This window comes from Thunnus albacares, chromosome 3, assembly GCF_914725855.1.
Source record: "Thunnus albacares chromosome 3, fThuAlb1.1, whole genome shotgun sequence".
In the NCBI taxonomy this organism is placed as follows: Eukaryota; Metazoa; Chordata; class Actinopteri; order Scombriformes; family Scombridae; genus Thunnus; species Thunnus albacares.
This window is the reverse complement of record NC_058108.1, coordinates 13,830,838-13,858,799: the sequence shown is the minus strand read 5'-3', so window position 1 is coordinate 13,858,799 and position 27,962 is coordinate 13,830,838. Positions and strand designations below refer to the sequence as shown.

General features: G+C 41.3%; 1 protein-coding gene across 2 annotated transcripts in view; it reads left to right on the top strand.

Annotated features, from left to right (window-relative positions):
- Positions 1-25,012, top strand: part of neurl1aa (neuralized E3 ubiquitin protein ligase 1Aa) — a 45,659-nt gene extending 20,647 nt beyond the window's left edge. Inside the window, exons 4-7 of one of the 2 annotated variants that reach the window (XR_006402892.1) lie at positions 7,147-7,875; positions 20,593-20,742; positions 21,700-22,595; positions 23,563-25,012. Coding sequence is in view for 1 of the 2 variants with exons in the window: in XM_044347216.1 (XP_044203151.1) it covers positions 7,147-7,875; positions 20,593-20,742; positions 21,700-21,941 (1,121 nt within the window). In the remaining variant the exon portion in view is untranslated. Of the gene's footprint in view, positions 1-7,146; positions 7,876-20,592; positions 20,743-21,699 lie in introns of both variants that reach the window. The other variant, XM_044347216.1, reaches the window with a different exon arrangement.
- Positions 25,013-27,962: the final 2,950 nt, after the last annotated feature.

Here is a 27,962-nt window from a genome sequence, read left to right as displayed (position 1 = left end):
GGCGAAGGATAAAATTATTGCCTAAACTGTCCATTGTTTAGGGATGGAAACTGATAAGATTTAATTTCTACCAATGTCATTATCGATTCTGCTTATCGGTCCAATTCTTTATCAATTCCTTTATTGATTCCTGACAAATTTTCTGCGTGGAAAAAAGGCCCACACAGGTTTTCAGCTTCAACGCAAATTGATTTATTATCTCTGAATCTGAACACATTTTAGAAACAGAGTAGAAAAAAGGCATGTATGTGACTCAGGTGTGCAAAAGCTCCACTGTTTAACCACTGTTGAATTTGGAACCGGTTCGAACTTTGTGCAGCATTTTATTTTCATTTTCTTAGTCAAAGAAAAAATCTGCCTGCCTGCGTGGCGCTACTGTTGTTATAACATTGGATATTTACCTTCGGTAATGGACACGTTGCTCGGTTGGGAAACAGTAGTGCTTGTGTGCAGAGTGTCAAATACATGGAATTCCTGGAATTTAAGCCCATGTTGCTGGAAAGATGTTTCAGCTGGTGTTTCCACCCTTACTTGAAATTATCATTTTACAGACATTGCAACTAGCACTGTTGTCATCTATCTTCGTGAAATGAAGCCACGCTTTGGACCGTTTCTTCTTCTCCAACATGACTCCTTTTTGCAAGTTTCCAGCAGCGTAGACAAATGAGTTTGATGTCATTGTTTTTCAATGTGCAACTGTCAGAAAAACATGCCAGCATCAATAAACGGAATTGATAAGCTTGGAGGCATACGATTCCAATGTATCTGACATTTTGGAACCGGTTCTCAGCTGGAACCAGTTCTTGATTCCCATCCCTACCATTATGAATGTTCGGTTTACAGACCCACTTCCTGGTTCAGCTTTGATCCACTGAATATTACAGAAATTTCTGTTATGCATACATTTGGTTTTATCTCCAAATAAATTATTCCCAGAACTCAGCAATTACTTTGATGCTTGTGATGTCATTATAACTGATAGAAATGATGGCCAAAGGCAGGAAAATAAAACCAAGGTTGTAATAAACTGGAATTATGCTTTAAAACTGTATTAATTGAGGTTGGTTTTGCCACTGGTGGGCAGTGCAGCCAGCTGTAACTACAACATTGACATATCAAGTACTTGCAGTGAACAAGTTACCAAACAGTTGCCCATTTACACATCCATCATACAGTGGAGCAACTTAGTGTTCATTTGGAGTCATTCTTGTGTCCACCTGACAAATGTCCAATATTCCTTTTCATATAGCCATGATTTGGTTTTTAACAATTCCTTTCTGGCACTATCCAGTTCTTTAGTTGCTAAATGCACCATGTTCACCAGCTAGTTGCCAGTTTTGTGTGTTTGCTGTGGTGCTGGACAGGTAGCACACAGTGGGTATATCAGAGCTGAAAACAGCTTCCCGCTGCGGCTACAAAAAGCTAAATGAGAGTGGTGAGAGTGAACAGAAACAGCAAAGTTGCTGGCTGTGAAATCAAAACATTGAGCTGAAATACACCAAACTGCTTTGTAGAGCTGAGCAAACTGCAAAGTCAGGTGATAGTTCTCTGTGGGTTTCATCAGTATAAGCAGTGTTTCCCCTAGGTTGAGTGGTTTGGCCTGGTGGCCGGGCGGGGGGGGGGGGGGGATTAGCTGGCAGCTACACATTCCTCCATTTTCTATTTATCTGTTTAGCATCGTCAGGCTAGGCTAACCTTTTGTTGCTAACTTTGGAGCTATCCACTTCACTTTTCCAGCAGTTGGGGAAACAACAGTGACTTTTCTTGGTCTTGACAAGCTGCAGCATTTATTAAATGACACACTGTAGTCTGTACTGTAAGTTACAGTCACTGCCAGACTGACAACTTATTGCTAACCTTTTCCTCTGTTCCGCTCGCATTCACCATTATTTTTCTGATGCTCGCTCTCTCGCTTAACCACTCACTCGCTTAGGCTCTGCCCTATTCCTTAAAAGGAGTTACACTACCTGCAGTTTCCCAGACAATGACACAGACGTTGACTCGCGTTTCGAGACAGCACTGTTCAGAGGCTCCCAAACGCTATTGATTTGTGAATGAATGGATGTTTGGCGTTATTTTTGACATTTAAAAAAATATTTTTTGGCCTGGCAGGGGTTCTCGTTGGCCTGGGGGCCCTTTTATTGCACGCAGTTTCATGACCCATTGTTATTATATACACTGTATATTGTTTAGTGCAGCTTTAAGAGCTGAACCAGTTTTGTGTAAACATGCATGGTAGTGAAAGGGTGTATGTGCATGTGTCAGTCTTCTTCCAGTAATAAATAATAAGCCTTATATCAGCCTTTCTCCATGCTTGAGCACAGGAATAAAACAGGGGGGCTTTAATGTAAGTACCTTATGATGGAGGTTATTAACACTGAGGTCCTGGCATGCTGATTGGCAGAGAAGGGGTGGCACATGCTTAATTCTGCCGATGACCTAAGGGACAGAGCTTTTGTGACTTACCGGGCGTTTTGCCTGGCTCTTTGTTATGGCCATGTGTCGCCCTGGGAGCCTGCTGCTCTTTCCAAAAGCCCCGGGTTCAAAGCCGCCCAGCTCGATCAGGGACTGAGGATTGGGCCAACGCCAGGGACATCCCAAACACATCTAGCACAAAGACCCTTCTGACTCCATACTTCTCTTGCACCCCTCCCCCACTCCCCACCCCCCACCACCACCACCTCCCTCACTCTCTCAGTCGTTTTATATCTCTGTCTCTCACTTGCTTGGCCGGCCAGTCCACATTTCTTAATCCCCGGGTCGGTCACTGAACTTTACGCTGCCTCTTTCTCCCTCAAAGACCCTGTGTTTTCTCCCTCACTCAGTGCTATATCTGTTCATACCAAAATCTCCCTGGATATCCATCTCTACCGTCTTCCTTCTTAGCTGATCCCAGCTGAAGCGTTTCCTTTACATCTACTCTCCTCATGTCCTCTTGTATCCTCATTTCCTCTCCTCTCCCCTTCAAATCTCTCTGAGATCTCTGTTTTCATTTTCTCTTCCTAGTTCCAGCTCTCTCTTCACCTTTGCTGACATCAGATGAAACCCTCCGGAGACTATGGATAAAGATAAGCCCTGTGAGATAGATTGTGTGCGTGAGAGAGAGTAAATCTCCAGCCCCAGCCCCCACCCCTCTTCAACACTGGCTCAAACCCCTGGCACGTTCCGTCTGCTCAGGCTAGCAAAGCCACTAAGCCAGCCTCTCCCTCTATCCACCTCCCCATGCACAGCATTAGCTAACCTGCTTTGCGGCTATTCCCTAATCAAAAACATTTACAGCGTGAGCCAAAGCCTGTGGGCCAAAATAGACACGCTGCCATTCTCCCTCCATCACCCACCACCCTTGTCCATGTATTTGCGATGGATTAGCCCAACAGGTGCTTAATTATTCTAATCAAAAAACACTCTGAAAAAAAAGCCACGCCAAATGGGTTTCAATTTTGAAAATGTCCAATGAAAGAGCTGACCCATAACTCTCACGCTCCCCTGCATGAATTAATAAATGGTTCAGCCCAACAGGTGCTACATTTGGTTTTAAATTCAATCAAAAGTGAAGAATCAGGTGATGAATCGCCCCCTTCCTCAACCCCTCCAGGCTTACAGTGTCAGCAGCTGCATCTTCCATGGCCCCATTACAGTGCCTTCCTACAAGAGAGAGGAGCAAGTACACACACACGCACACACACCCTGTTTAATGCTGCTTTCAAAGTGCAAAATTCTGGCCTCAGCCAATGGAAGAGAGCATCTGTGAGTGGTGGATTTGAAAGGGACCAATAGGACAAAGGGATTGTATCAGCTAAAAACGCAGGTGCACCACGATTAGCGGGCAGCAGCTGGTGAGGTCACAAACGGACGCAGATATACACATGATGAGTACACAAACACACCACAGGCTTTTTCAAATGCACAGTAAATGTTCTGCTGTCCTTTCAGCCCTCTCTCCATCCCCCAAGCTAACAACAAGCATGAGGAGCGCATACAGTACAGCAGCGCGACTTTCCTGCCTCGGTCTCACTACCCTTTGATGAGTAAAGCAAAGAGAAGAATACATGGCACACAAGCCAATATGGTCTTGAAATGACTACTCTTTGAAAAGGGAGATAGGAAGAGGAAGAGGGAGAGGATATAAAAAGGAACATAAACCTTTGGAGAAGCTTTTGAAAATAGCTGATAAAAAACTATATTTTTTAGAGGAATCAATTTACCATGTGTATGAGTTTGTGTTCACACATTCTGTGTTTGAGTTAGAGTCGGGGTGACACACACAGAGCGAGATGATTTGCGGCTCTTTGGAAAGCCTCCTCCGAATCCCTTCAACATAAATCCAGCATTGTCACAGGCAGCCATCCCTCCCTTCCTGGCTTTACCTCTCTGCTCTGTTCTCTCTCCATCCACTGTTATCCCCCGAGACATTTCATCATCCTCTCCGCAGCTCCAGTCTTCCTGCATGTCCTAGAGGCCTTGCAACAATGTCTGTCCCAACGTAATCCAATTTAGGATGGCGTGATGGGCAGCAGAGAAATGGCCGCAGAAATGGCAGAAGAATATTGATGTCATCCAAATCCCCCAATAATTTGGGAGTGAGTGGGCTGCCATTACAATATGTTTCTGGTTGAGCAGTTAGCATATCTACTACTCACTCTGTGGCCAAAACAGAGACCTTCCCTTATCATCAAACTTTGAGGCTTGAGTCACATTAATGTTTCTCTACTTCATTAAAGGTCTCCCTTCAGCAAATGGTTTTCTGCGTGAGGAAATGACAGAAAATCTAGAAATGGCAGATTGAGCTGTGCAATTACAGTTTAACAGCCATACGTTTGTCAGACTCTGTTCATTTACAGCCTGTCTTCTTAAGTTCTTACCAGGGTTTCTTGGAGGCTGCGAGTCCATCAGGGGGAATTGATAGCAGAGGAAATAGATGAAATCCGAGCTGGCATGCTAGTCGTCTTCAGCTAGCCTCAGGGACTCACAGTTAACTGCTACACACTTCTGAGCAGAGAGGTGTTTAATGGTTGATTAGCAGTCTCTGGGAGCTGCCCTGTGGACCAAAGGCACTGTCCTCTTTATTTTATGCCTCTCTGAAAAATCAATTACCGCAATTACAGGGCCTTCGTTCCATTAAACATTAATCACAAAGCTGGGTGCTCTGGGTTAGGAGCTAACATTAATTGACAGCTGACATGACTTTGAGGGAGCTGCGATACCATCTCAGCTTTACAGTGCACAAGGGCTCATCAGACAGCATTTCAGTGATGATGCATAAAATCCGACGCATCACTCACAGCGGATCAAACACTGAAGAGATCTCTGTTGTCTCCAGTTAAGCTTAACACTTAAGTGGTGTCAGCCACTGTCTTTGTAGATGACTAAAGAATAGTTCTGTACTCTTTGGTGAATTTTATTTCATAGACATAGTTTTAGACCATGACTGTGGAGCTGAAATTGAATTCTGTTTGGGTACTAATCAAAATATGTCTTAGCACCAAGTATCGAAAACCCTCAAACAGTTGTGAAGTGGTAAAAGCTTCTAGTACAGGACATATTTTTCAACACTCTAAATTCCCATTTCTCATTTTATTTTAATAATATCCTCAATGTTCCTCACCATCCAAAAGTAACCAAGAATCTGAAAGTGAACTGATATAGGCTGCTGATTGTATTATGAGGTCTCTACAAAGCATAATCTTTAACTTCTTAACACTGTTAGCACCTCTCAGAACAGAATTTTAAGCTCTGTACCTGGAAGAGTTCTTACACAAATCCAGTTTAGGAGACTTCTCTCCTGACATTTTAATGCACAAAACCTTGTAATTTTGACCAGCTGTCATTGCAGAAAATCAATATGACTTTCTTTACACTCTGGTTTTGGTTTTTGTACCGACAGAATACACATTTCAAACTGTTCCTGTTTCAGCCAGCAATATGTCAGCTTCTTTAGGGCGGTTATAAATCTATCTTCCTTTGGCGTGTGCCTCCATTTGTGGGAGGGCATCATAAGAGGCTTGGCTGGTCTGTTTTCACTGCAGCAGTTTACAGTTAGTGGCGAGCAGCCTGTCCCACAGCCCTGGTAATTGAGGCTAAGAGGTTTATCTGGAGTCAGGCTCTCAGGTCCTGGTCAGATAGAGGCGCCCGAAGCTGACCAAGACTGGAGAGACTCTCCAGAGACAGTCAGTGGCTGGTCGCAGTCTTTCATCCTCCATCTGCCCCTCCAGCCTCTTTTTTCTCGCAATTTCTCTCCTCCACTCTTCACTTTGACTGAGGAGGGTCTCTCAGTATCTTCATAACCTCCTCTGGGGGAAGGAGGGAAGGGTCATCATCTCTATCTGTCTCTTGCTTCCTCTGTCTTGCAGTCCTTTAAATACACATCACACACAAACACAGACACACCATTCTCACCCAAAGTCTGTGTAACAGGGGTTTCAGGGCACCAGGCTAATTTTACCTCCACCGCCAGGCCAGGAGGGGGAGGTGGGAGAGAGAGAGGGAAGGGGCACACATTTAGAGGTGTCATTTTGAGCAACCATGTCAGGGCGTTGGATGAGACTGTAAGCAACCTTATCAGAGGTGGAGTAATGCATGTGTGTATTTGTGTGCATGTGACCACTACTCTTGCTATTAGAGACATATTGGCAGATATAAATGGCTCTCTGTAGAGTGATACTGTACTATGGATTGTAAGGAATGTAACCAACACACACATAGACATCCATGCTTGTAGTCAATTTAGTTTCTTTCAAAGTAATTTGTTCTTCGTTAATTGACAGTCTTTAAAAAAAAAAAGGATGATTAAGCTTTGCACAGATACTGGAGCAACCAACTACTTAATTTTTTTTTATCTTAAACCACTTTTTCTGACACTCTCATTTGCTACTGCGTCAAGTAATTAGAGCCTTACACTGCATACATGTTGTGCAACTGAAGTTAAATTGCTCTCTCTTTTTTATCATTATCTTGTTGTCAGACTAGCTGCAGATTCAGCCCTTCTTAGAACTGTTCGTTCACAATCGGGATTCAGCTGACTACAAACTTCATCGCCACAGTTCCTCGGGCAAATTGCTAATCAAAGCAAAACACAGTAAGACTGCTATTAACTGCTCTTCTCTCTCCGTCTCATTCCCACTTCCTTTTCTCTCCCTCCCTTTCCAGAGAGTGAGATTGTTCCTCCCGACTGCCTGCGTCCACGCTCTTTCACCACAGTGCGCTCCTCCTCCCTGCGGCGTGAAGCGGACGACTCCCGCCTGTCCGTCAGCCTGTGTGACCTCAACCTGCAGCAAGAGGACAGAGGCCCCAACCACAATCACTCCCATCGCCACACCCTCCACCTGGCCTCAGCCTCCTCCTCCTCCACTTGCCCCATCCCCCAGAACTCCCTCAACTCCCAGCAGTCCTCTCTCCTGCCGTCCGCCCTGGAGAGTGACCTCCACTTCCACCAGCTGCGCGGTGCCCACATTAAGACTCTAGACGAGCAGACGGTAGCGCGCTCAGAGCATGCACGTGAGGAGCGCACGCTGGTCTTTACCAACCGACCTCTACGCACTGGAGAGACTGTGTTCATCAAAGTTACAAAGTCCAGCCCTGCACGCTCGGGCTCCTTGTCCTACGGTGTGACGTCCTGTGACCCGGCGGTGCTGCGCCCCAGCGACCTGCCCTATAATCCTGAGGCTCTGGTGGACAGGAAGGAGTTTTGGGCCGTGTGTCGGGTGCCGACACCTCTCCAAAGCAGTGACATCCTGGGCTTCTTGGTCAACCAGGAAGGAGAGGTCATCCTCAGCCACAATGGCACCAATGTGGGCATGCAGGTGTGTGTGGACAACTCACGCCCACTCTGGATGTTCTTTGGTCTGCATGGGGCTGTGACTCAGCTGAGGATTCTGGGTAAGTAAGCACCATATGCCATCACATTAGATAATCAGAGGTAGACAAAATAATGTGAAAACCATATGAAAGAGGGGGTATTTGCACTTCCACACAGTTGGGGGTCTCACAAGAGACTAATTTTTAGAGAAATGAAGAAGAAATATCCTGACTTTAAGTTTGGAGTATGGGTGAAACTCCAAAAACACTGGATCCCACACTTCCCATAATGCAGCTGGAGAGTGTCTTTGGTAAATATCTGCACCCTTTAAAACTCAACCCTTGTTTGTTTCAGGCTTTCTTTTAAAATTGTCTCACACCCAAACCTGATGACATCATCAGCATTATTTTCTTAGACTTGTGGTCTTCCAGAGCCGCAGAAGATATTATACAACTGTTTTCACAGGCTGAGTAGCACTCCTCATGATGGGTAACCAACCTTAATGTTTAATATTTGCCTTTGCCTCCTTTAATCTGAAGTAACTCAGGCTGCATTCAGAGCACTGTGTCAGAAAAGCAACCTGCTCATTGATTTCACAGTGACTGGATGAAAAAAAAGGTGAATGTGGCTCAACTTTTGTAATCATCCAGCAAGGAAAACACCTTCATTCTACAGTTTACCTCGCATTCGTGAATAGAGGCGGAAGATGAAATTATCATCACCAAGAAAACTTTCCAGGGTTGTAAAATCCTATTTCCTATTTCAGTGTTGTGGTGTCTGATTAGCCCTCAAATTAATCAATAATTCAAACTGGATTTCCTGGATCGTATTTATCTTCTCACTGGTACTTTTAGCAGGACGCCCACATCAGCACAGCCCCTTGTGAACTCAGTGCTATTGTCGTTCTAAATGCAACCCTCCAATCATGCAACACAGGCAGGTCAGATCAGGTTGAACAACACTGCAATACAGCACTTAGATACTGTATGAAAGTTGTATATTTCAGAGCAGATTTAGAAAAACGAAGACCAAAAAAAAAGAGAGAAATCAATCACTAAGTCAGGTGAAACAGTCAAAAAAAATCATGGTAACCAATGCCAGACACAGATAACTAGGCAGACAAATAGGGATATGATGGACATAACAAGCAACTTAATGTGACCATATGTTCCAGTGCAGTCTTTGCAACGGTTGTTAAGTTGACTAAAACTCACACTTCATTAAGTGTGAACATTATCCTATCTACCACATGTAAGTGTTCTAAGTGGAGTAATGAGCAGTCTTTGTTCTTCGACCACATGCTTTATCTTGTGAAAAATCTCTCTTGAAAGAGTAATTTATGGTGGAAATAACCACCCTTTTAGCTCAGTGATGTGTCCAAGGTCAGGAACTTACAGATCAGGATATTGATCTTCATTTGGCTGGCACACCACTGGTGAGAACTCCGAGATCCATGCTTAATTCACTTACTCCCTGGGGGTGAAATCTATTTGCGCTAAGTGTTGAATGCTCTGACAGTACGCCAATTCAGCCACACCACGTCTCCCACTTTTGAAAATTACAGCCAAGGGTCATGACCAGCACCAAAAGGTCAAGAGTCAGGGGGGAGCACCTTGTTAAGTTGTTTATCACAATATGTACAACAGATGTCGTGAGGCAGGAAGCGTCCATATACAGTCATAGGGTTACCAAGAAAAGAAGAAGCTCTATCACAACCCGGGAAGATGAAAAACAGGAAGCAAGCGAGCAGAGGTGGAGAGAGGCTGCAGGAGGGAGGGCTGTGACCTGCACACAGCAGGGACGACATGATGTCTCAGCAGGGTGGACACTTTGCCTGCCAGTGGTGTGCAAGGACACCTGAAGTTTGTTTATCCTCTCTAAATGCTGATAATGACAAGGGAGTGTGAAAGGTGTGTGACAGTTTAGGCCCGGCACTTCATTTCATCCTGCCAAGCATATTGCCTTACCGCGAGGTGCAGGCAGCTGTGGGGGGTGGGAAGGGCGCACTCAAGAGTATGAAAAGTGGAAGACAGTTCTGTAACAGTTCATGAATGCCATTCTGGATGACATTTATTCCCACTTCTGCCAAAGAAAATCTGTGAAATCCTATTTAAACTACAGCACCAAACACATTTACACACATGCATATAAGACATTACTGTAATTATGATGTATCAGTTTTTATTGTATATATTCATCCAATTATAGCAGAGGGTTCACATTAAAAAAGTAGCACCTCTGTCAGGTGTATAATGCAGATTAGTGTATGCAGCAGTGGAGGTGGCTCACTGCTCTTAACGCAGCAGTTAAGAGGCCCAGCAGCCCAAACAATACCGGCCTTTCAAAGGTGTCGTAAGTCTTTGTCTGTGGAGGAAGAGGCATTTAAAAATATATCCTGCTTTTCTTCCAGTGACAGCAGCGGAAAAGGAAGGAGAGGTTAAAAGATGTTACAGGGGGGCAGCCTTCGCTTTAACAAGACATGCAAGAGAGAGAAATTGAATATAAGTCTTAAAGCTTTCTCTCATCAAAAACCTTAAAATATGTTATAATAATTCCCCTAAATAACCTCTGCATGTTTAACTACGGGCCCACTATGTTCACTGTGGGCTAATGTTGTCTTAATGTTAGCTTGACCCACTTAACATCATTTGACAGCAAAGTAACCATGACAGTCATGTCAATATAAATCACAGTGAGCTTCAATACAGCTCTGATGTGTTGAGAGGATCAATTCAGGAAATGCTGAAATAGCAGCAATTTAGTTGTCATGTACTTTGTTTCTCCCCTCCACCTTCAGTTCATTTTGGTAGATAATTGTGCTCATGTTTCCCATTGCACAAAAGCACAGTCTTGATGTTACAGTAAGCAGTGTTATCACCCAGAGACATCACCTACTTTACCATTAAATTCAATTTTGTCTTGACAACTGTGCAAAGCAGACCACCTGGTTTCTCTATGTGCATTTCTAACAATAATTTACTGAAAACCAGAGAGCCCTGGCAGCACAACAAAACAGGAACAGCAGAACAATGAAACAAGTCTGAGGCACCTCTCCTTATCAGCTCAAATCTTGGAATTTCCACTCAGGTGTGAATCATCTTTACATTCCAGCTGCTTTGAATTAGGAAGCATCTCTTATCGCACTGTTGCAACACTTGATCTATTGCTTTGTGTTGACTGGAGACCAATTTAGCTTTCAGTCAGGCTGAGTTTGATGCCTTCTGCTCGGAGTGAGAGATGTTAACTTGAAAGCTTGGCTCCCCCAGTGGACTCCGGCTCTTCAGGACGGCAAGATAAAGCATCAGTCATCACAGAGGACTCTCACTTCAAACAAAGCAGGAAGTAATGGACCTTTCTAATAGGACCAGGCATACTCAAACAGAAACATGGTAGCTCCAGTCAGCCAAGAGAGCTTGGACAGGGAAATGACACTGTAGATGAAATCAATACTGCATTAGTTGCAGTGGTAGTACTTACTCCCTGTTTTAAATCAAAGAAAGGTATTGCAAACAATCTACATTCATCTGTCTCAGTATCAGAACATACACCATATTTGGTCACAATTATTTAGAAACAGATTCTGAAGAAGACTAAAAGTTAATAGGGGATCTGTGAGGCCGTCATGCTTGTTGAAGGGAGTAAAAATGAAGAAGCTAATAGATTGTTACTAACATTTGTGCAAAAATGTATTTTCTTCTGAATGTGGAGCCAGTTTGAGGAATGGCCATGTTGTTATCTGAATCAAAAGGGGCCGTCCTGTGTACAGTGTTCATTTTGTGACATCTTAGCATGTCAGGCTCAGCTCTACTATGTCTAGTATGTACTATAAACACATCAACTTTAATAAGTCTATGAAGTAACTACTTTGTCAGCCTCAGCTATGCTTTGGCTTAGCTTTGCTTTGAGCTGAATGCTTATTTATTATTGCTATATAGCATAAGCATGTTATCATGCAAGTTAACCATTTTATGTCAACATTCTAACTTTTAGCATGTAACATTAATTATGTTATCATGTTAAAATTCATACTGTTAGCATGGCAACATGCTATTTTTAAAGGAGAAGGCAGGCAATTTTCTATATTTTTCTTATTGTCAGCAAATCTTAAGTCCATGATCCAACTTACAAGTTATATCGTATTCCTTTGTGCTGTAGGCCTCCGTTGTTGTCCAAAAGCTATTAAAAACACATCAATGAGCCACACCGTTGCACTGGATGATATGTTCCTTTGCAACAGAGGGTTTCGGTACGTAGTTTGTTTAGAAACGGTTCCAAAAACATATAAAAGCTATCCCATTTTTAGTCTCTGGAAAGTAGTTCTGTGTAAGAGCATGTGCAGGAATGCTGTTCTGTTTACAGACCTCTGTTGTGCTACATTTAACAACCTTTTGACTTTATACTACATTGTACTTTTTTAAGGAATTTGCCAATCATATCTTTTACGCATGTTTATGCAACTAATATTAGCAGTAACCAGTGTTGGGAAGATCACTTTTGAAAGGTTACAGATTACTAAAATAAATAAATATGTAATGTAACTATTTTAAGTGCTTAATCAAAGTAATGTAACTAATTACATTTGATTATTTTTTTTGATTACTTACATGATCAGCTGGTCGCAGGCATGGCAGACTCAGGATGCTTAAGGCAATGCGGATTGATTTGATTGACAGACAAGAGGCAGTGCAAATTCATACAAGAGAACCAATCAAAAACAATGCTCAATATTTGAGTACATACTATCAAATGAATGGAGCCTGTCTAGCAATAGAGACAGCTCCTTGTAAGCCATCCTACCCTTTATGGTGTTGCACTCAAATTTGTCCCAACAGCTTTGCTGACCCACGTTGTCTGGAAATTAGCATGGCAAAAAGATGCAAAGCAACAGAATGAATGTTATACTCTACATATAAGCTTTTTAACAACAAGAATATATTCAGATGTAACCCCTTTGTAATCACCAACATTTTGATTAGTAACTAATTTAATTGCATATTTTTTCTCAGTAATTGTAATGGATTACAATTACATTTATTTTGTAATATAATTACATAACACAGTTACATGTAACATGTAGTTACTCCCCAACACCAGCAGTAACAAGCACAGTAACTTACTGGAGTCTTGTTGTTGTAGTGAGGTTTCCAGTGAACCAGCAGGGATACCAGGAAGTTGCTGCATCCGGCAAAGAAAAAGTCCAACACATGTCAACAAGTCCCTGTCAACAAGTACTACAAATTAAACAACCACATAGGTCGTTTGTACCTGCACTCCAGAATGAGCCATTGGAGCATTTTCAGTGTAATATGCCGCATGACAAAACAACAACTTGTCATTTTATGTTTTTGTACAGATAAAACAAACAAGACATTAAGTGTTAATTAGTGAACTTTGGATGTGCTGGTATTAGGATTTTGTCACATTTGAACAGAGTCAGGATATCTGTTGTCAACTGTTACCAGCTAAGCTAACCAGCTGCTGGCTGCAGATACATATTTACCGTACAGACATGAAAGTAGTGTCAATCTTCTCATCTGAGTGTTTGACTGACAGATGGACTGACTGACCAGCTGCCCTCCCTTGAGACACACCAGTGGCAGGACTAAAACATATCCAGTATGTGGGTGGATTAGTCTGATATACATACAAACTGACAGAATCTATGTTTTTTTTAAGATCTTCATGCCAAAACCTATCACCTACAGTTTCAGCTGCCGGTATACACCAACTTACAGACTGCATGTCACCACAGTATTTTTCTGTATTGTCCAAATATCTCTTATTAATGTGATTATATCAAACAAAGCTCTAAACAGAACAGCTGAGAGTTGAACTTTGAGAGAGAGATATTGAGGAGACCTTGTGCCTTGTGGCGTGGAAATAGGACACCCATCCAGTGACCCACTTCGCATGTATTATAGATTCCATTAAAATGTCAGCGCGCTCATGCTCAAGTGAGGCGTCTTACCACCCACATCCTCATACACTGCAGCTGCCATGCTCCTCTCTCCTCCTCTTCTCATCTTCTGTCATGTCAGCCAGTCTCTTCTCTCCTTTTCAATTTTTGTTGTTGTCCTCATTATTTTGGTAATTTTTGCACTCCTTATCTTGTTCTCTGTATCCCTTCAATTATCACACATGTTCACGCTCACTGTGGTGTCTGACACACAAACATACAGTATATACTGACATTCACACACATACACACACCACAGTCATCTGTAATAAAGTATAAAGGGCAGCATACAATCACATGATCGTATCATTGTGTGCTATTCTAACAATTGCCTATTCTTTCTTATGTGCATGCTCCACTTAACTTTCTCTCAGTCTATGTGTCCACAGAATTGTAACTGATTATTTTGTTACATATTGATTAAAACAGTGGGCTTGTACCGATATTTAATTTCTTTTATAGTGCAGGAAAACAGTGGCTGTCCTTACAGAAGAGACTACTGAACTGTCAGTTGTTGAATTTGTCAATGATGTTCTTTCATTTGTTACTGCAGTAGTTTTTGAGCAGATGCTGCAAGCTGAGCACTTGTTTCTTTTATTAGAAAACCTAGAATATACTGGAAAGGACCTTTGGTCATAAGCTCCCACAATTTATCCACAATGGATGAACACTGCATACATGCATACTGCACACATATATATGTGTGTTTATACACATGTACAAACGCACACACTACACATGATAAAGAGACAAATCACTCAGGGATGTATGACTGTGTCCTCCCTCCAAACAGCTCTTTTTTTCTCTCTGATAATATCTCCACCACAGACAAAGAGACTATTAACATTTATGCAGCAGGGTAAGCCATGACCTTAAACTACTACCCTCTGAGCTGCTTTCCTTTCATCTGATCTAAACTCATACAAAAAACATAGCTTGAGTGCACATCTTGTCTTGATGGTGCCTCAGTTTGCCTCTGCAATTAAATTAACGGCCACCCATTTGGAAACAGTCTGTTTGAGGATAGCTTTTCACCGAGAAAATGTTAACATAAACTATTTGCAAGGGTCCTTTCCCTCTCTTCTTCTTTCTTCTTTTCTACTCCCTTCTATTGCTCTTTCTCCTGTAAACACGTCTGAAGAGTTTTTATTTGAACCCCCTCCCTCCTCTCAGGTTGGATTCTAAAATGTGACCAAAAGCTGTGACTCTCACAAGAAGGCTGTCAAGGGTGATCCTTACACACACAAACACATGCTGGCACACTCGCACTTAAGCCCCCAACTCTCGTCCTGCACCCTTCACCCCCAACCCCACCCACCTCCCTCATCACATACTCCGCATACCTCCCATGCTTTAAAGGAAGAGGCTCGCTCCATAGATGTACTCATATGTGCTAAAGACGGATTGATGGATGGTTGGATGATTAGATGGATGGAAGAGGATAGCAGTAGAGAGAGATGTGGACACAGAGCAGCAGCCTGCCTCTCACAGCTGTTCACACAGGTCGCTTTAATCTAGTAGTGAACAGGCGGGATCAGGGATGGGCACCACAGATCCTGCCTCAGCTGCCCTTGATGGGAGGTGCCCGCCTGCCAGGGGGATTAACAGGGGGAGATGGGCAGAGGGAGGGAGGGAGGGACACAGAGAGAAAGAGGATTCCGTCCCACAGGGGAACCACTCGTGCTACAAGGCCTGAGGGTGAGTAATCCGATAAAAGGTGAAACATGATGAGTGCAGCAGCACCTTGTAGGGTTGGCACAGTAGTTTACTGATCAACACTCACCTCACAGCATTATGGTTTTGTTGTCAGCCTATCTAACCCTCCAGGTCAGTCATATTTATTAGGATGAGAAAAAAGGAGTCAAACAGTCAAAGTGTCCATTGTAAACATCCACCACAGTTTACAGCCAGGCTTCCTGGTTTATCTCTGACCTGCCTTACTTGCCATAATTGCGCCCATTCATGGTTTTCCTAAGTAATAACAGATTATTTGCGACAATATAGGTGCACTCACTTCTGGTTTTACCTCCAAATAAAGTAGTAGGCAGGAGTTACTTTTGTGAATACAATGTTATCAAATCTGATATGAAAGTAAAACACAAGTTTTAACACTCAAGTTTTCCTTTAAGCTATAAACATGATACTAAGACAATGGGCCCTATTTTAACTGCGCAAGTGCAACGACAAGCTCAAGGTGGTAGGTGTTAGGCACACGGACAGTCTGGGCGTTTCTATGTGCTGCTGCTATTTTGGTTCATGTCTGTGCAGCAGTGCAACGTGCAAAAGGGCTGGGTGAAGGTGAATATAGATCAGCGGGTGTGGTGATTATTAAATACTCTCTCAGTCAGTCACATCACTGCTCTCATAGCTCTGGAACAGCTGTGCCAATCACAGTTACACGTGATAAGGACGGCTCAGCAAACAGAGAGCTTTTCTTCAGGAAATGTCTGGATGGTTCAGAGCGTCACAACATGAACACACATCACCACAAATCTGCACCCAAAGACAGATGGAGTAGTTTTTCCATAAGTTAGTTACTATAATAGAAGTTTAAAAAAATAAAGAAATTGATTTGGTGAAACAGTTTATATCATTATATCAGTCCGATGCTATTTCAGCAATAATTCTAATATATCTCACTTTGTACATGGTCACATAGTTTAGTAATTAAAGTTACACAACAGCATTTGCGCCGCAATATGTTTCAAGGATAAGACATGAGACGCTACTCTTGTTAAAAAAAAGAGTTGGAAAAAAGTGGCTGATGAGATACTAACATGACGTCTCCTTCATAAAAAAACAGAATATCAAGTTATAAGCAACCAGTCTGATGTGTTTAGAGGTGTGTATGGTTATACTGCAGCAGCCTGGTGTCATCAGGTGATTTAATGAAGGTAAACACAGTGAACAGCTGTGCGTAACGGCACTGCGCTCTGGCGCAGCTCTTCTCAGAGGCTGCAGATTTATCAACATATCAACATGCCTTCAGATCCTGCAGGGATTTAATGAACTGAGTTTCTTCATACAGCTTTCATACAGTTTAAAGCAGCTATGGACAGCAGATACAGTAAGAATCACCCACATTCATTTATAGATCAATGCAGACTGATTTACTGACTTTCCTGCTTTAACAACATTAAACGTTATTTTCTGTGCTGATTTTGGTTGGAGAGTGTTTAATTGAAATAAATTAATCATATTTAAAGCATTAATCCGTTGTTGCAACACGTCTACAGCAAGTATTTAGTATGATCTTGTTGATAAAATCACCAAAGCATCAGCGGATTGACATTGCACCACAAGACTAGACGTGGTTCTGAGATGTCTGAGATGTTTTTAGCGCTATGTCCAGGACCGAACTTCAACCAAAATACAACAACTGTCTTTGCACTGCTTCATTTGAATGAACCTCCCACCTGTCTGCACCTCTCCCCCCACCTGTGCACTGTATGGTCTGCGCTGGTCACCAAAATACCAAACAGACGCACAAAGTGAGTTTCAAGGTCAGGAAAAACACCAAACAGTTGGAGCATTGCTTGCTCTGGTCATTGCACATCCACGAAAATACGGCCCATTGTTTTGTCTCGCCAAGTTGCCAGGAGGGTTTAAAATTGTCCAAGACAGGCGAGTTGATGACAATACATTGTGTTTTTCTTTGATGAAGTAGCAATCTGTCAGTGGTGTTTCCCTGTCTTATGCCCAGTGTATGCTTGCACTTGTGGCTGTTGTCTCGTATCTATACATAGACAGCGTATATCTCAGTGGGTAGAGCATCTCACACTCACTGCCTGGATAAGGAGTGTCATTCTGTCTGGGGCCTCCCTTTCTAAAAATGTATTCACTCACAGTGCTCAAAATGACCCCTTACATCATTTTAAGCACTGTACATACAGTACAAATCACACACACATATACACATCGAGGTACCAAGGGGCTTGGCGGCACCAGGTCAACCCCCGGTATGCAAACAAAAGAGATTCTTTGACGACCCCCCGTGACCCTCACCCACCCCAACATGCCATTTCAAACAGATCCTGATATAGAGTCATGAGCAGCAGTGACATGATTACACACCAGCAGTGACAAACACACTAGTGCAGTTTATGACCTCCCAGTTATGGGACCGTTTCTCTAAATTCTAATGAGCCATTATTGTCTGGGCCCTACACTGAAACATGCCTCTGTCTGTTGCCTTGGGCATCAGTTGGATTGATCAGACTGCTGGTACAGATGGCAACTGATGCAGGCTGGCAGACTGCTGGGACATTCGTTAGTGTGGGGCTGTCATCATGATGTTACTGGTCAGTGTTGACAGTGACTCTGCCACACCAGATGACTCTGGTTTCACATTTTTTCCTGTCAGCTGTCCAGGAGAACAGACACACCATGAAATGTCCTCAGTTAGAGTCATCACAGTGGAGTGATGGTTTTAAAAAACACACCCTGAAATAGGATGGTTAAATATCTAATGTGCACACAGCAGCTGATTTCTGATGCAGTTGTTAGTGTGCTATTTCTTGACAGCAAGCTACAGGGAAGGTAATTAAAGTAATCTGCATTTGCGTTGAGAAGCAGCAAAGCATTTGATGGGAATTCTATGTGGATGATTACATGCTTGCTCTGCAAGACAGCTAATTTGCATCTTAATTTATTGAGTATTTTTATGTCTCTCCAATACCTATTATGGTAAACTATTAAAGTTATTTTAAATTACAGATACCATAAGATTAGTGTGACATCGCCTGTGGGAAACACTTGCTTATATTTTTTATATATTTATGAAACACCAAGTATTGCATATCCCTGCTGATACTGCCTTTTTGGGGTAATTTTGGGCAGTTTACGGCCACTTGGGGGGAATGGAACAAGCTGATAACATATTTGATGTTAGCTCCCTGTAAAGCTGCTATGACTAATATGTTAGTAAATTTCTTTCACATCCAACAGAAACTGAGCAACTTTAGCATTCATTTGTTTCTGGTCATCTGACAAATTTAGGTCCAATATTCACTTTTCTTTCAGCTCCGTTTTGGTTTCCACCAACTGCTCAACTTTTCTTCACAAGCTAGTCGCTGACTTTTTCTCTCTGCTGTTTTGGTGCACAGCAGGTAACATACAATAGGTTTACCAGAGCTTTTTTTTTTTTTACTGAAAACAGCTACCTGTTGCGTCTGGAAATTAATCTGATGAAAGCTGATTTTTTTTACAGCAAAAACAATGCACTTAAAGAGGCTAAAAGGCTCTGTAGAACTGCAGTTATTGCATTTTTTAGTTATTGCACTGTGAGTTTGTCACTAAAAGCAACCACATTTCACATAATCATTTGATCAAATGTTCAGGGCAGTTTCTCGACATCTCTCCATCATAAAACTTTGTTTATACTTTATTTTATAATATTTTTATCTTTTACTGTTTATTCCAACCTCATCTGTCAATCAATATGTTCACATGCACACTAGTTCTTGTTATGTCTTATCATGGTTTCATGTTCAAGATATGATATGGAACTTAACCTGACTATTATAGTAATAGATATGATATGATATAGATGATATACAGCTGAATACAGTGGGTCTGCATCAAGAAAATATAACTTGCTTGGCTTCCGTTAATTTTGTAGAATGTCCTATAGTATTGTATATAATATCCATTTTGACAGACACTAAGTTAATCTAAGCAGTAACCAGATATTGAAATTTTCAACAATCTGCAGCTCTGTAGCAGTTTGGTTCAACTGTAAAATGTCACTGGAACAGACACAAAACAGCTGCTCTGCTTGCATTGTCCACAACTGGAGCTGTCATAAAACTGAGAGTGATGTTTTCATATATTTTGTGACTCAGTGGGTCACTTGCTCTCAACACTGTCAGAGTTCTATCGGAGCATAGTTGGCTCATTTAAAGCCTATACCTATTAATCAAAATGCTTGGGTTTCAGCTCAGGGCGTCCTTATATTCCTTCTAATCTCAGGGTGTAATTCTTTATCATTTTTGTTAGACCTACTGACTAACTGGTTACTGACTGGAGTTGACCTGCACACATATTATTCATATCCTGGTTATGAGTCTTAGTAAAAAAGGATTGAGAAAATAAGTTTGCAGGGCCTTTAAGGTCTCATGTTCAACTTGTGTGATATTAATGACTTTGAGTCCAGTTTGTCGTGACAATCACACGGGAGCCTCTAAAAGCCTGACCCCTCTTTCTAGGCATTATTGGCATTCCAACATGTGTTCCCTAAACCTGTCCTTGGAATTCCTATTTGTTTCCCCGGCCATCATGTAAAGACAAGACGTGAAAAGAATGGAGGACACCTACTCTCTTTTCAAATACTCTTTTCTAAAAGAGTAGAGAGAGAAGAGCTCTCCTCTTCAGTGATGAATATGTGCACGCTTCCAAAATGACTGTACTATCACAAATTGGAGTGCTCTCTCTGCGCTCTCATGACTATAAATGTAACGCCTGGAAAGTGAAAAAGGAATTGAGGAAATCTACTCTAGTTCATTGTCTGCACTGCTGCAGGCCAAAGAAGAAACATAAGATAAAAGAAAAGGTGAAAAAAAGAACAGTCCTCCATGAGAAGACCTATTTGCTGTAATGTCTGGTGCTCTTTTATCTCTGATGCTGTGCTTTAACCATTAAAAGTCATTTTTAAGAGAATGGATTGGATTTTTAATTCATATTTGGTCCACAGTATTCTAGACCAAGGCAGCTTCCTCGTCTTTGCTATTTAATTTAAACTTCTTACTTTTTACACCAGAACATTTATTGTATCTGGCTACCGAAGTAATTCTAGTTCTGACATAAATATCTAATCCCCATCCTTTTTATCTGCTCTGACTAGGCTCCACTCATCTCGGGGATCCACGGGCCACGTCAAACCCCAGTTCGCCCTCCTCCTCGCCACACACCCCCAGTGCCCTGGGCAGCGGCAGCTCTGATCCGGTCCTGAACGGAGGCCTGTGCTCCGCCGCTTACTGCAGCTCAGCAGGGGGTAGGTACACCCAGATAGGGAGCTACCACTATGGAAGCAGAGAATCAATCACCCCACAGGGGATTGAGTGGAAGCCATTATGGGATAGTGAGCAGATGTCATCCTGCAGTAGTTAGAAACAATGGCCAGCACTTCATGGTCCCACCGCTGCTGCATGTGTAGCTGGATGTAGGAAAATGTTTGGCACATGTTATGTCACATAGGGCTGTTATGTAACTGGGCCTGTTGCAACAAGGTGTCTTTTGAGAATTTGCAAAACATAAATCTGATACAAACTTCCTGACTGAAATGCCTTTTCCTTTCAGCTCGATGTCATTTTCATATTAGCCAATTTCTTGCTGGGAGGAGGGTATTTTGTACCTTTTAAATGTACTGACATTGTCCGAGAAATGTAATGAAATTTACTGAAAATGATATTTGTGGAACCAGTTACTCGCAAATGACTATCCTTTGTGCCAACATTATTTTCAATTGATATATTAGCTGACCGCAATGTTAGCTAGCAGCAGTTAACTTTTTGAAAAGCACAGAAATATGTTGATTTAACTGTTGTTATTTGTGTAAGTTAATTTACAACAACCTGCATAGCTGCATCAATCACATCCATGCTTCTTGCCACTTAAGTTGGTATTTTTCTGTCGGATGTAGTTAGGTGGTCACCATGTAGAAAGCTTACAGAACTCAGACTGGTCAATTGTTTCCTCAGCCGAAGAAACAGCATCAACAAGCACAACATAGTATCTCTACTCCTGGTTAGAGAGTAATTTATTGGAAAATATATCTTACAGTAGCTGAGATAAAGACCATTTTTCTCTACCATTTCATTTCAAGTGCATCTACCTGTGATATCAAGTTTTTGCTACTTTACTTTTCCCATTTTTCCTTATTTAACATATATATATATATATATATTTTTTTTTTTTTTTTTTTTTTTTTTTTTTTTTAATTTTACAACAGGAACAACCCCAAATTCACCAGTCAGCCTCCCGAAGTCACCTACGTTCCCATCAGGCAGTGGGCCTTGGTCTGACGAGTGCTCCATCTGTTACGAGAACATGGTGGACACAGTCATCTACGCCTGTGGACACATGTGTCTCTGCTACACCTGTGGCCTCAAACTCAAGAAAATGTCCAACGCCTGCTGTCCCATCTGCAGAAGGCAGATCAAAGACATCATCAAGACCTACCGGAGCACGTAAGGGGACCACAGCAAACAGGCGGCCTCCCTATGAACAGCAAAATCCCAGAGTCAAATCCCAAAGTCAGGGAAAGAGATGTCTAAATTCAAGGAATATTCCTCTGGTACTTTGATTTGGTATTTTCGTAGAATTATTGTCGGTTGACCTTTTCCGAAGCTGGTACCGCTTCATTGGGATGGTCTCTTTCACTTTAGAGTTGCTGTCAGAGCCAACCTGCGGAGGCAGCACTTGAAGTGACAATGAGAACTTAATTCTTGCCAGAGGTGTTTGCTCTCTCCTGGGATCTTGGAAGACTTTGAAGGAGAGGGAAAAACTGAACCAATTCGAAAATGATTTCATTTGTTGAGCCATGTTGTACAGTCACCCATTTGCACCGAAGCAAATGAGTCACTTTGGGGCTGAATGTCTCAGTAATAACTTTTTTAGAGGATGACTGAAGCTCTGAAAAATGACGTGTATTTCTGACTTAACCAGTCAAAAAAGCACACCCACAACAGGTAAATATCTCAGTATGTCACAACTTGTGTCTGTGTGTTACTGAGCTGCACTGCGTTGGAAACGAGAAGTCAGCCTGGCGTCGCAAAGATGAAGTGATGGATCTCTGTTATCGTCGTGGTGATTATCAGTGAGTGATGTATTTAGAGATGCAAGTCGGTGAGTATATTAAGTAGGATTGTAACACCTCTTGTACTCGTATAATCTAATGTACCTTTATGGTAGTTCTATTGCAAATGTTGGTGGTAGCTATATTGTTGTGCTAGCTAGCTGCTTGCTCTGCAATGTGGTATGTTGCACTGAAATCTGCATCATCCTCTCAGAAATGCCCCATTACTGACAGAGAGGATGAAGACATTCATTGGTTAAAACAATCAAACCTGCATCCAGCAGACTCAGCAGCTCAGAATTCTTGAAAGGAAACAGGAAGTGTTTAAAAAAAAACAACAGTTATTTGGATTCTCCTCAGGGCCAGCCAGCAATGTTTTTTTTAAGAAGATGTGAACTATTTTCCCAAACTCTACCTATAACCATGCCTAATACACTGTGAGTGCTCATGACAAATTGACAGGTCCTCAAAAATAGCTCCCATAACAACATATAAAGTCAAAGGATTGTTGCCATGGTATCAGAAGCCACCACAGATACAACACAGCCTCCTGCCTTAACCCACAGAAGGTTCATTTGTTACATGCCAATGTATCATATTCTGTGCTTTCTGCCGCTCTCCAAAAAAAAAACAAAAAAAACCCTGGCAAATTACCAAATAATGCTGTTGTGTGACACAAATCGTCACAAAATGTTCACTCAGAGGAGAAAAAGCACACAAAATTCAAAATTATTTTTGTAAATCTATGACATTTCTGATATTTAACTATTAAAATGTTTCATAACCTTTGTGACGAGCTTTTCACCAGCAGCAAAGATCCTTTACAGAAATCAGTTCAGGGGCAGGGGTATAAAAAGCTCGTATTTTGAATATCTATATGATTCCTATTTCATTACAATATGCCCTGATATCCCCCCAAATTTCACCTACGATTACAATGACTCAACAATAGCTTATTACAAGAGATACATAAGTTGAGAGGCGGTTTTTTAAATGACATTGTTCTTCATTTTGTAGATAATCAACAAACTGGGCTCAAACCTATGCTGCTGCTATGGTATTTGCCAGCTGTCCTTTACCGGCAAATGCTGACAGTGATGTTTCACACATCCATCCTCCCACATTACAGTTTGATTACGCTACTGCTTGAAGTGTTAACTCACATTGAATGTTAATTTATGTATTTAGAGAGATTAATGATTTTTATCAGTGTGCTTGAATTGAAAAAGAAAACAAAGAAAAAAAGTTTTGTCTGTTTTTTTTGTTTGTTTTTTTAAGTTTGTTTGGATTGATGATTATGATTCTAATATTTGCTTTCTTGTTTATCCAAAACCATGATAATCTAAATTTATTCTTGTTTTCTAATAGACAACTTAAGTCAGAATATAGAGGTTTTCTTGTACCTTGCAGCAATAAGAGATATTGCAGTACACAATCAAAACCTGATTGCTTTGGGGTGCAAGATATAAACTCTTGGTTTTATTACAATCCCTGAATTTCAGGCGTTCTTTTTGTGTAATTTATCTTCTTGTGTGTAAGCCTATGTTAGGGAGCCCTACTACCCACTTCTGTATTTATAGCGCTTATCATTATAGTCTGAAAGCCATCACTGTATGTGTATGGTGATGATAAATGTCACTTTATAAAGCTACTGATTGTAATCTTGTAAATGTTTAGGCCAGCGTTGCTCTCTGAGATTCAACCATGGCATGTTTTATTTTGTGCAGACACTCCGACCAAATCTCAAAATCTTTTTTTTTCTTTTTTAAAATAGATTGTAAAAATGTAATTCCCTTGGTGCAAAACCTTGTATTCAGGTGTTTTTTGTTTTTTTTTAACATTTACATTCATCAATTTTTGGACCACACCAAACATACTAAATCACCGTTCATACTAAGCTAAATAATTGGCTGAAGATTTTCATCTGTTAATTTTATATGCTCCTTTGAACGGACACCATGCCATTTCAATTTTTTGTCTTTTTATTTTTGCATCCAGGATACTCCACAGGCTCCTTGAATGTTATTGATCCTGTAATGTGCTATTTATTTGTCCATCACTGATGTGTGGACTTATTCCTCTGATTCTGCTTTTCTTGTGTGTTTGCTTTCTTCTACATTGCCACTATACCGATATGACTCCTCTGTGTCTGGCCAATCACACAGCAGCACACGTAGAGATTCTTTCTGTAGATCTTACTACTTTTTGTCATGCATGAGTTATCTGTTCACCCCGCGTGAACATCGGGACCAACAGTAGATGAGCATCGGAGTGGAACGCTGTTAGTGTTCATGTAGACTGGAAACAGTGTGTAATGCTAGAAATACTATATAGCGCTCTGTTTGGCTGTTGTGACACAGCAGCTGAAGTACTTTGCAAACCTGTATTTTCTTTCTTTTTGATTTGAAATTATGTGAGCTGTTCAGTGTGAGTCGGATGACTGTGGTTAATAAACTTTCCAGATGTGTTTGAGCAAACATTTCTGTCTCATATTTGAAATAAGAGAAAGGAAAGAGAATATAATACTAAACCACATTTGTAGGTTGTGTACCTTAAAGCTGCATTAGTCTTTTTGGCCACTTGGAGGCAGCAAAACAAGCTGTAAACAAAACGGTCATAAAGTTGTTATAGCTGTTATACTTGTTATGTGCAAACCATTAATTTCTCTAATTACACCTCCAACAGACACAGAGCAACACTGACATTCATTCAAGTCATGTTTCTGGCCACTTGATGAATTTAAGTCCAATATTCACTCTCCGTTTAGCTCTGTTTGGTCTCCTCCAACTCCCTCTTTAGCTTAAATGCTTCAGAATGTTCACTTACTTTGCGAAGGTAGTGTACAGTTTATCAGATTTTTTTTTGCAGACAGGAAAACCCACAAAATGAGCTAAAAGAGGCTAAAAGCCCTGTAGCGCTAAGGGGAACTCCAGAGTTAGATGACAGTTACATCACATTACACATCATCATTTCATCCATTAATAACATAAAAATATTGATTAATGCAGCTTTAACTGAAGGTTGTCCATTTATTTTTAAGTCCTAACATCAACCAATAAGGTTTGTGCAATGATTCACTGCAAATTGCCTGTCACTGAAGTGGTCATTAAGTGCAATTGTAGCTAACAAGGTCCAGCTGGAACTAATCAAGTTATCTTTAAAACCATCAATTTAAAGATCAGGTCACTGCAAAAAAAGAATGAAAAAAAATACTGATGGGCTTCTGGTGTTGTTGCACACATGACACTGTGGCGACTGTTGCAAAACTGCTACCAATTTACATTCCTTTAGGTTCCATACTCTTTCGTCAGTGCTGGTGTAATACTGGACTTCTCAAATAAAGTGTTTGTGTGCATCTGACCTTTGACACTGAGACTTAAAGAAACTGAAATGTGAGTTAGCCTATGACACAGATGTAGCCAGCCATGCCCTTTGAGGTCCGGGTGAAACACAATGCTAAGTCATCTGGGGGCCCCGGCCCCCCGTTACATCATGTGCCACAGCCTCTGTCTCAGCCACAGCTGCTGGGGGGCTTCACGGTGACAGGTAGGGGAGAGGGGATCAAGATTACTGGAAATACTCAACAGTACTACTTTATCAACCTTCTTTAAAACTGCTGCTACTAAAATGACTGCATTAGAATGAAGCACCTCATCCAGACATCTCTTGAGAGCTCCTCCATAATCTCATGAAAACCATAATCCAGACGAGGATATCCAACACTGGTCATTGTTCAACTGAACATCACTTCAGAGTTAAAATCCAATATCATTAGTATGCTGTTTGAAAACCTAAAAGGACCAATCATAATAGAATTTAATCTCAAGACTCAATGTCAGCGTACATATTGAGTTTGTAATGTGCAGGTCTATTCATATGAAAATTTCTTCCTATTAGCACTGATGCAGTCAGGAGGAGAGCTGCAACCAAGGCTGGTTCAAGAGAGCCATCTAGTGGAGATAAGGTAGTATGGAAGCCTGTATGTTAAATATGTAAGAGGTTTTATTCAAAAATGTTAGTGTTGTCTAAAAACATTGCAACTACCTCTTTCAGAAAAAATCTAAACTAGTAAATTGGGTCCACTTTTTTAGAAGCTTTAGAACTGCATCTCATGGTCTTCCTCTGTAGATGGAGTTTATACAACTGTCATCACAAATACAAAAAGAACAAAGGCCATCTTTAAACAGAGGTCATGTTTGCCCCACATATGACTACCTGTTATTACATGACCAAATGCTATATTTAAGCCATTATCCCCATGATAACACCTGTTGGAGAACGCTGTGAGAAGTGTCTGAAAGTCCCAAAGAAAGCTAATAAGTGGACCTTTTAAAAAAATCAAACTACTGTTTTTAAGGACAAGAACAAACTTTCATGCTCAGCTATAATAACACAATGTCGCACATAGTGACAAACCCACAGAGAATTATTAACCAACTCATTTACCTTAAGGTCTACAGAAAATTTTAGCATCTCGCTTTTACAGCTCCAACTTTACTGTTTTAGTTCAGTCTCACCGCTCTTATCCTTTTTTCCAGCAGCAGGCAGCCATTTCAGTGAAAAAACTCACAATAGACAAAGTTAGCAACTAGCTGGAGAATATAGTGAAGTATTTACCAGCTAAAGAACCAGGTAGTTTTCTCAAGTGGTGGATATCAGGACAGAGCCAAGAGAGTGAATATTAAACTTTACTTAAAGGACCAGTGTGTAGGATTTAGTGGCATCTAGTGGTGAGATCGCAGATTGCAACCAACTGAATACCCCCCCCCCTCCTCCCAAGTGTGTAGAAGAACCAACGGTGGCTGTGAAACTTGTGAAAAATGCGAAAGGCCCACTCTAGAGCCAGTGTTTGGTTTGTCCATTCTGGGCTACTGTAGAAACATGGCAGTGGGTCCTCTATGGAAGAGGACCCACTCCCTATTTACATATAAAGGGCTCATTCCTTAACGATAACGAAAGGTAACAAAAACATGACTCTTATTTCCAGGTGATTATACACTAATGAAAAGATACGTGTGAATATTATATTCCATTTCTGCCAAGTCTGTTCTGCTAGACACTACTTAATTCTACACACTGCACCTTTAATACTAAACAGAAACATGACTCCAAATGAATACTAGTGTTGCTCCGTGTCTGCTGGATGTCTAAATAGGCAATTGTTAGCTAACACCTTCGCCTGAATATCTTTATATTATGATATGTTAGTGTTAGTATACAAGTAGAAATGTTCAATATTTATGAATTGCAACTGATAAAATCAGCTATAGTTATTTATATATTGAGGGAAATCTGGAAATGTTTATACAGTACACATGGTATTTCTTGTTTCCATATTTTGTATTTCTGTCTCAGAAAAGCATGAATGATAGCACGACCTGCGGAAACCTGAAAAGCTAAAAGGTGAAGATTTGTGG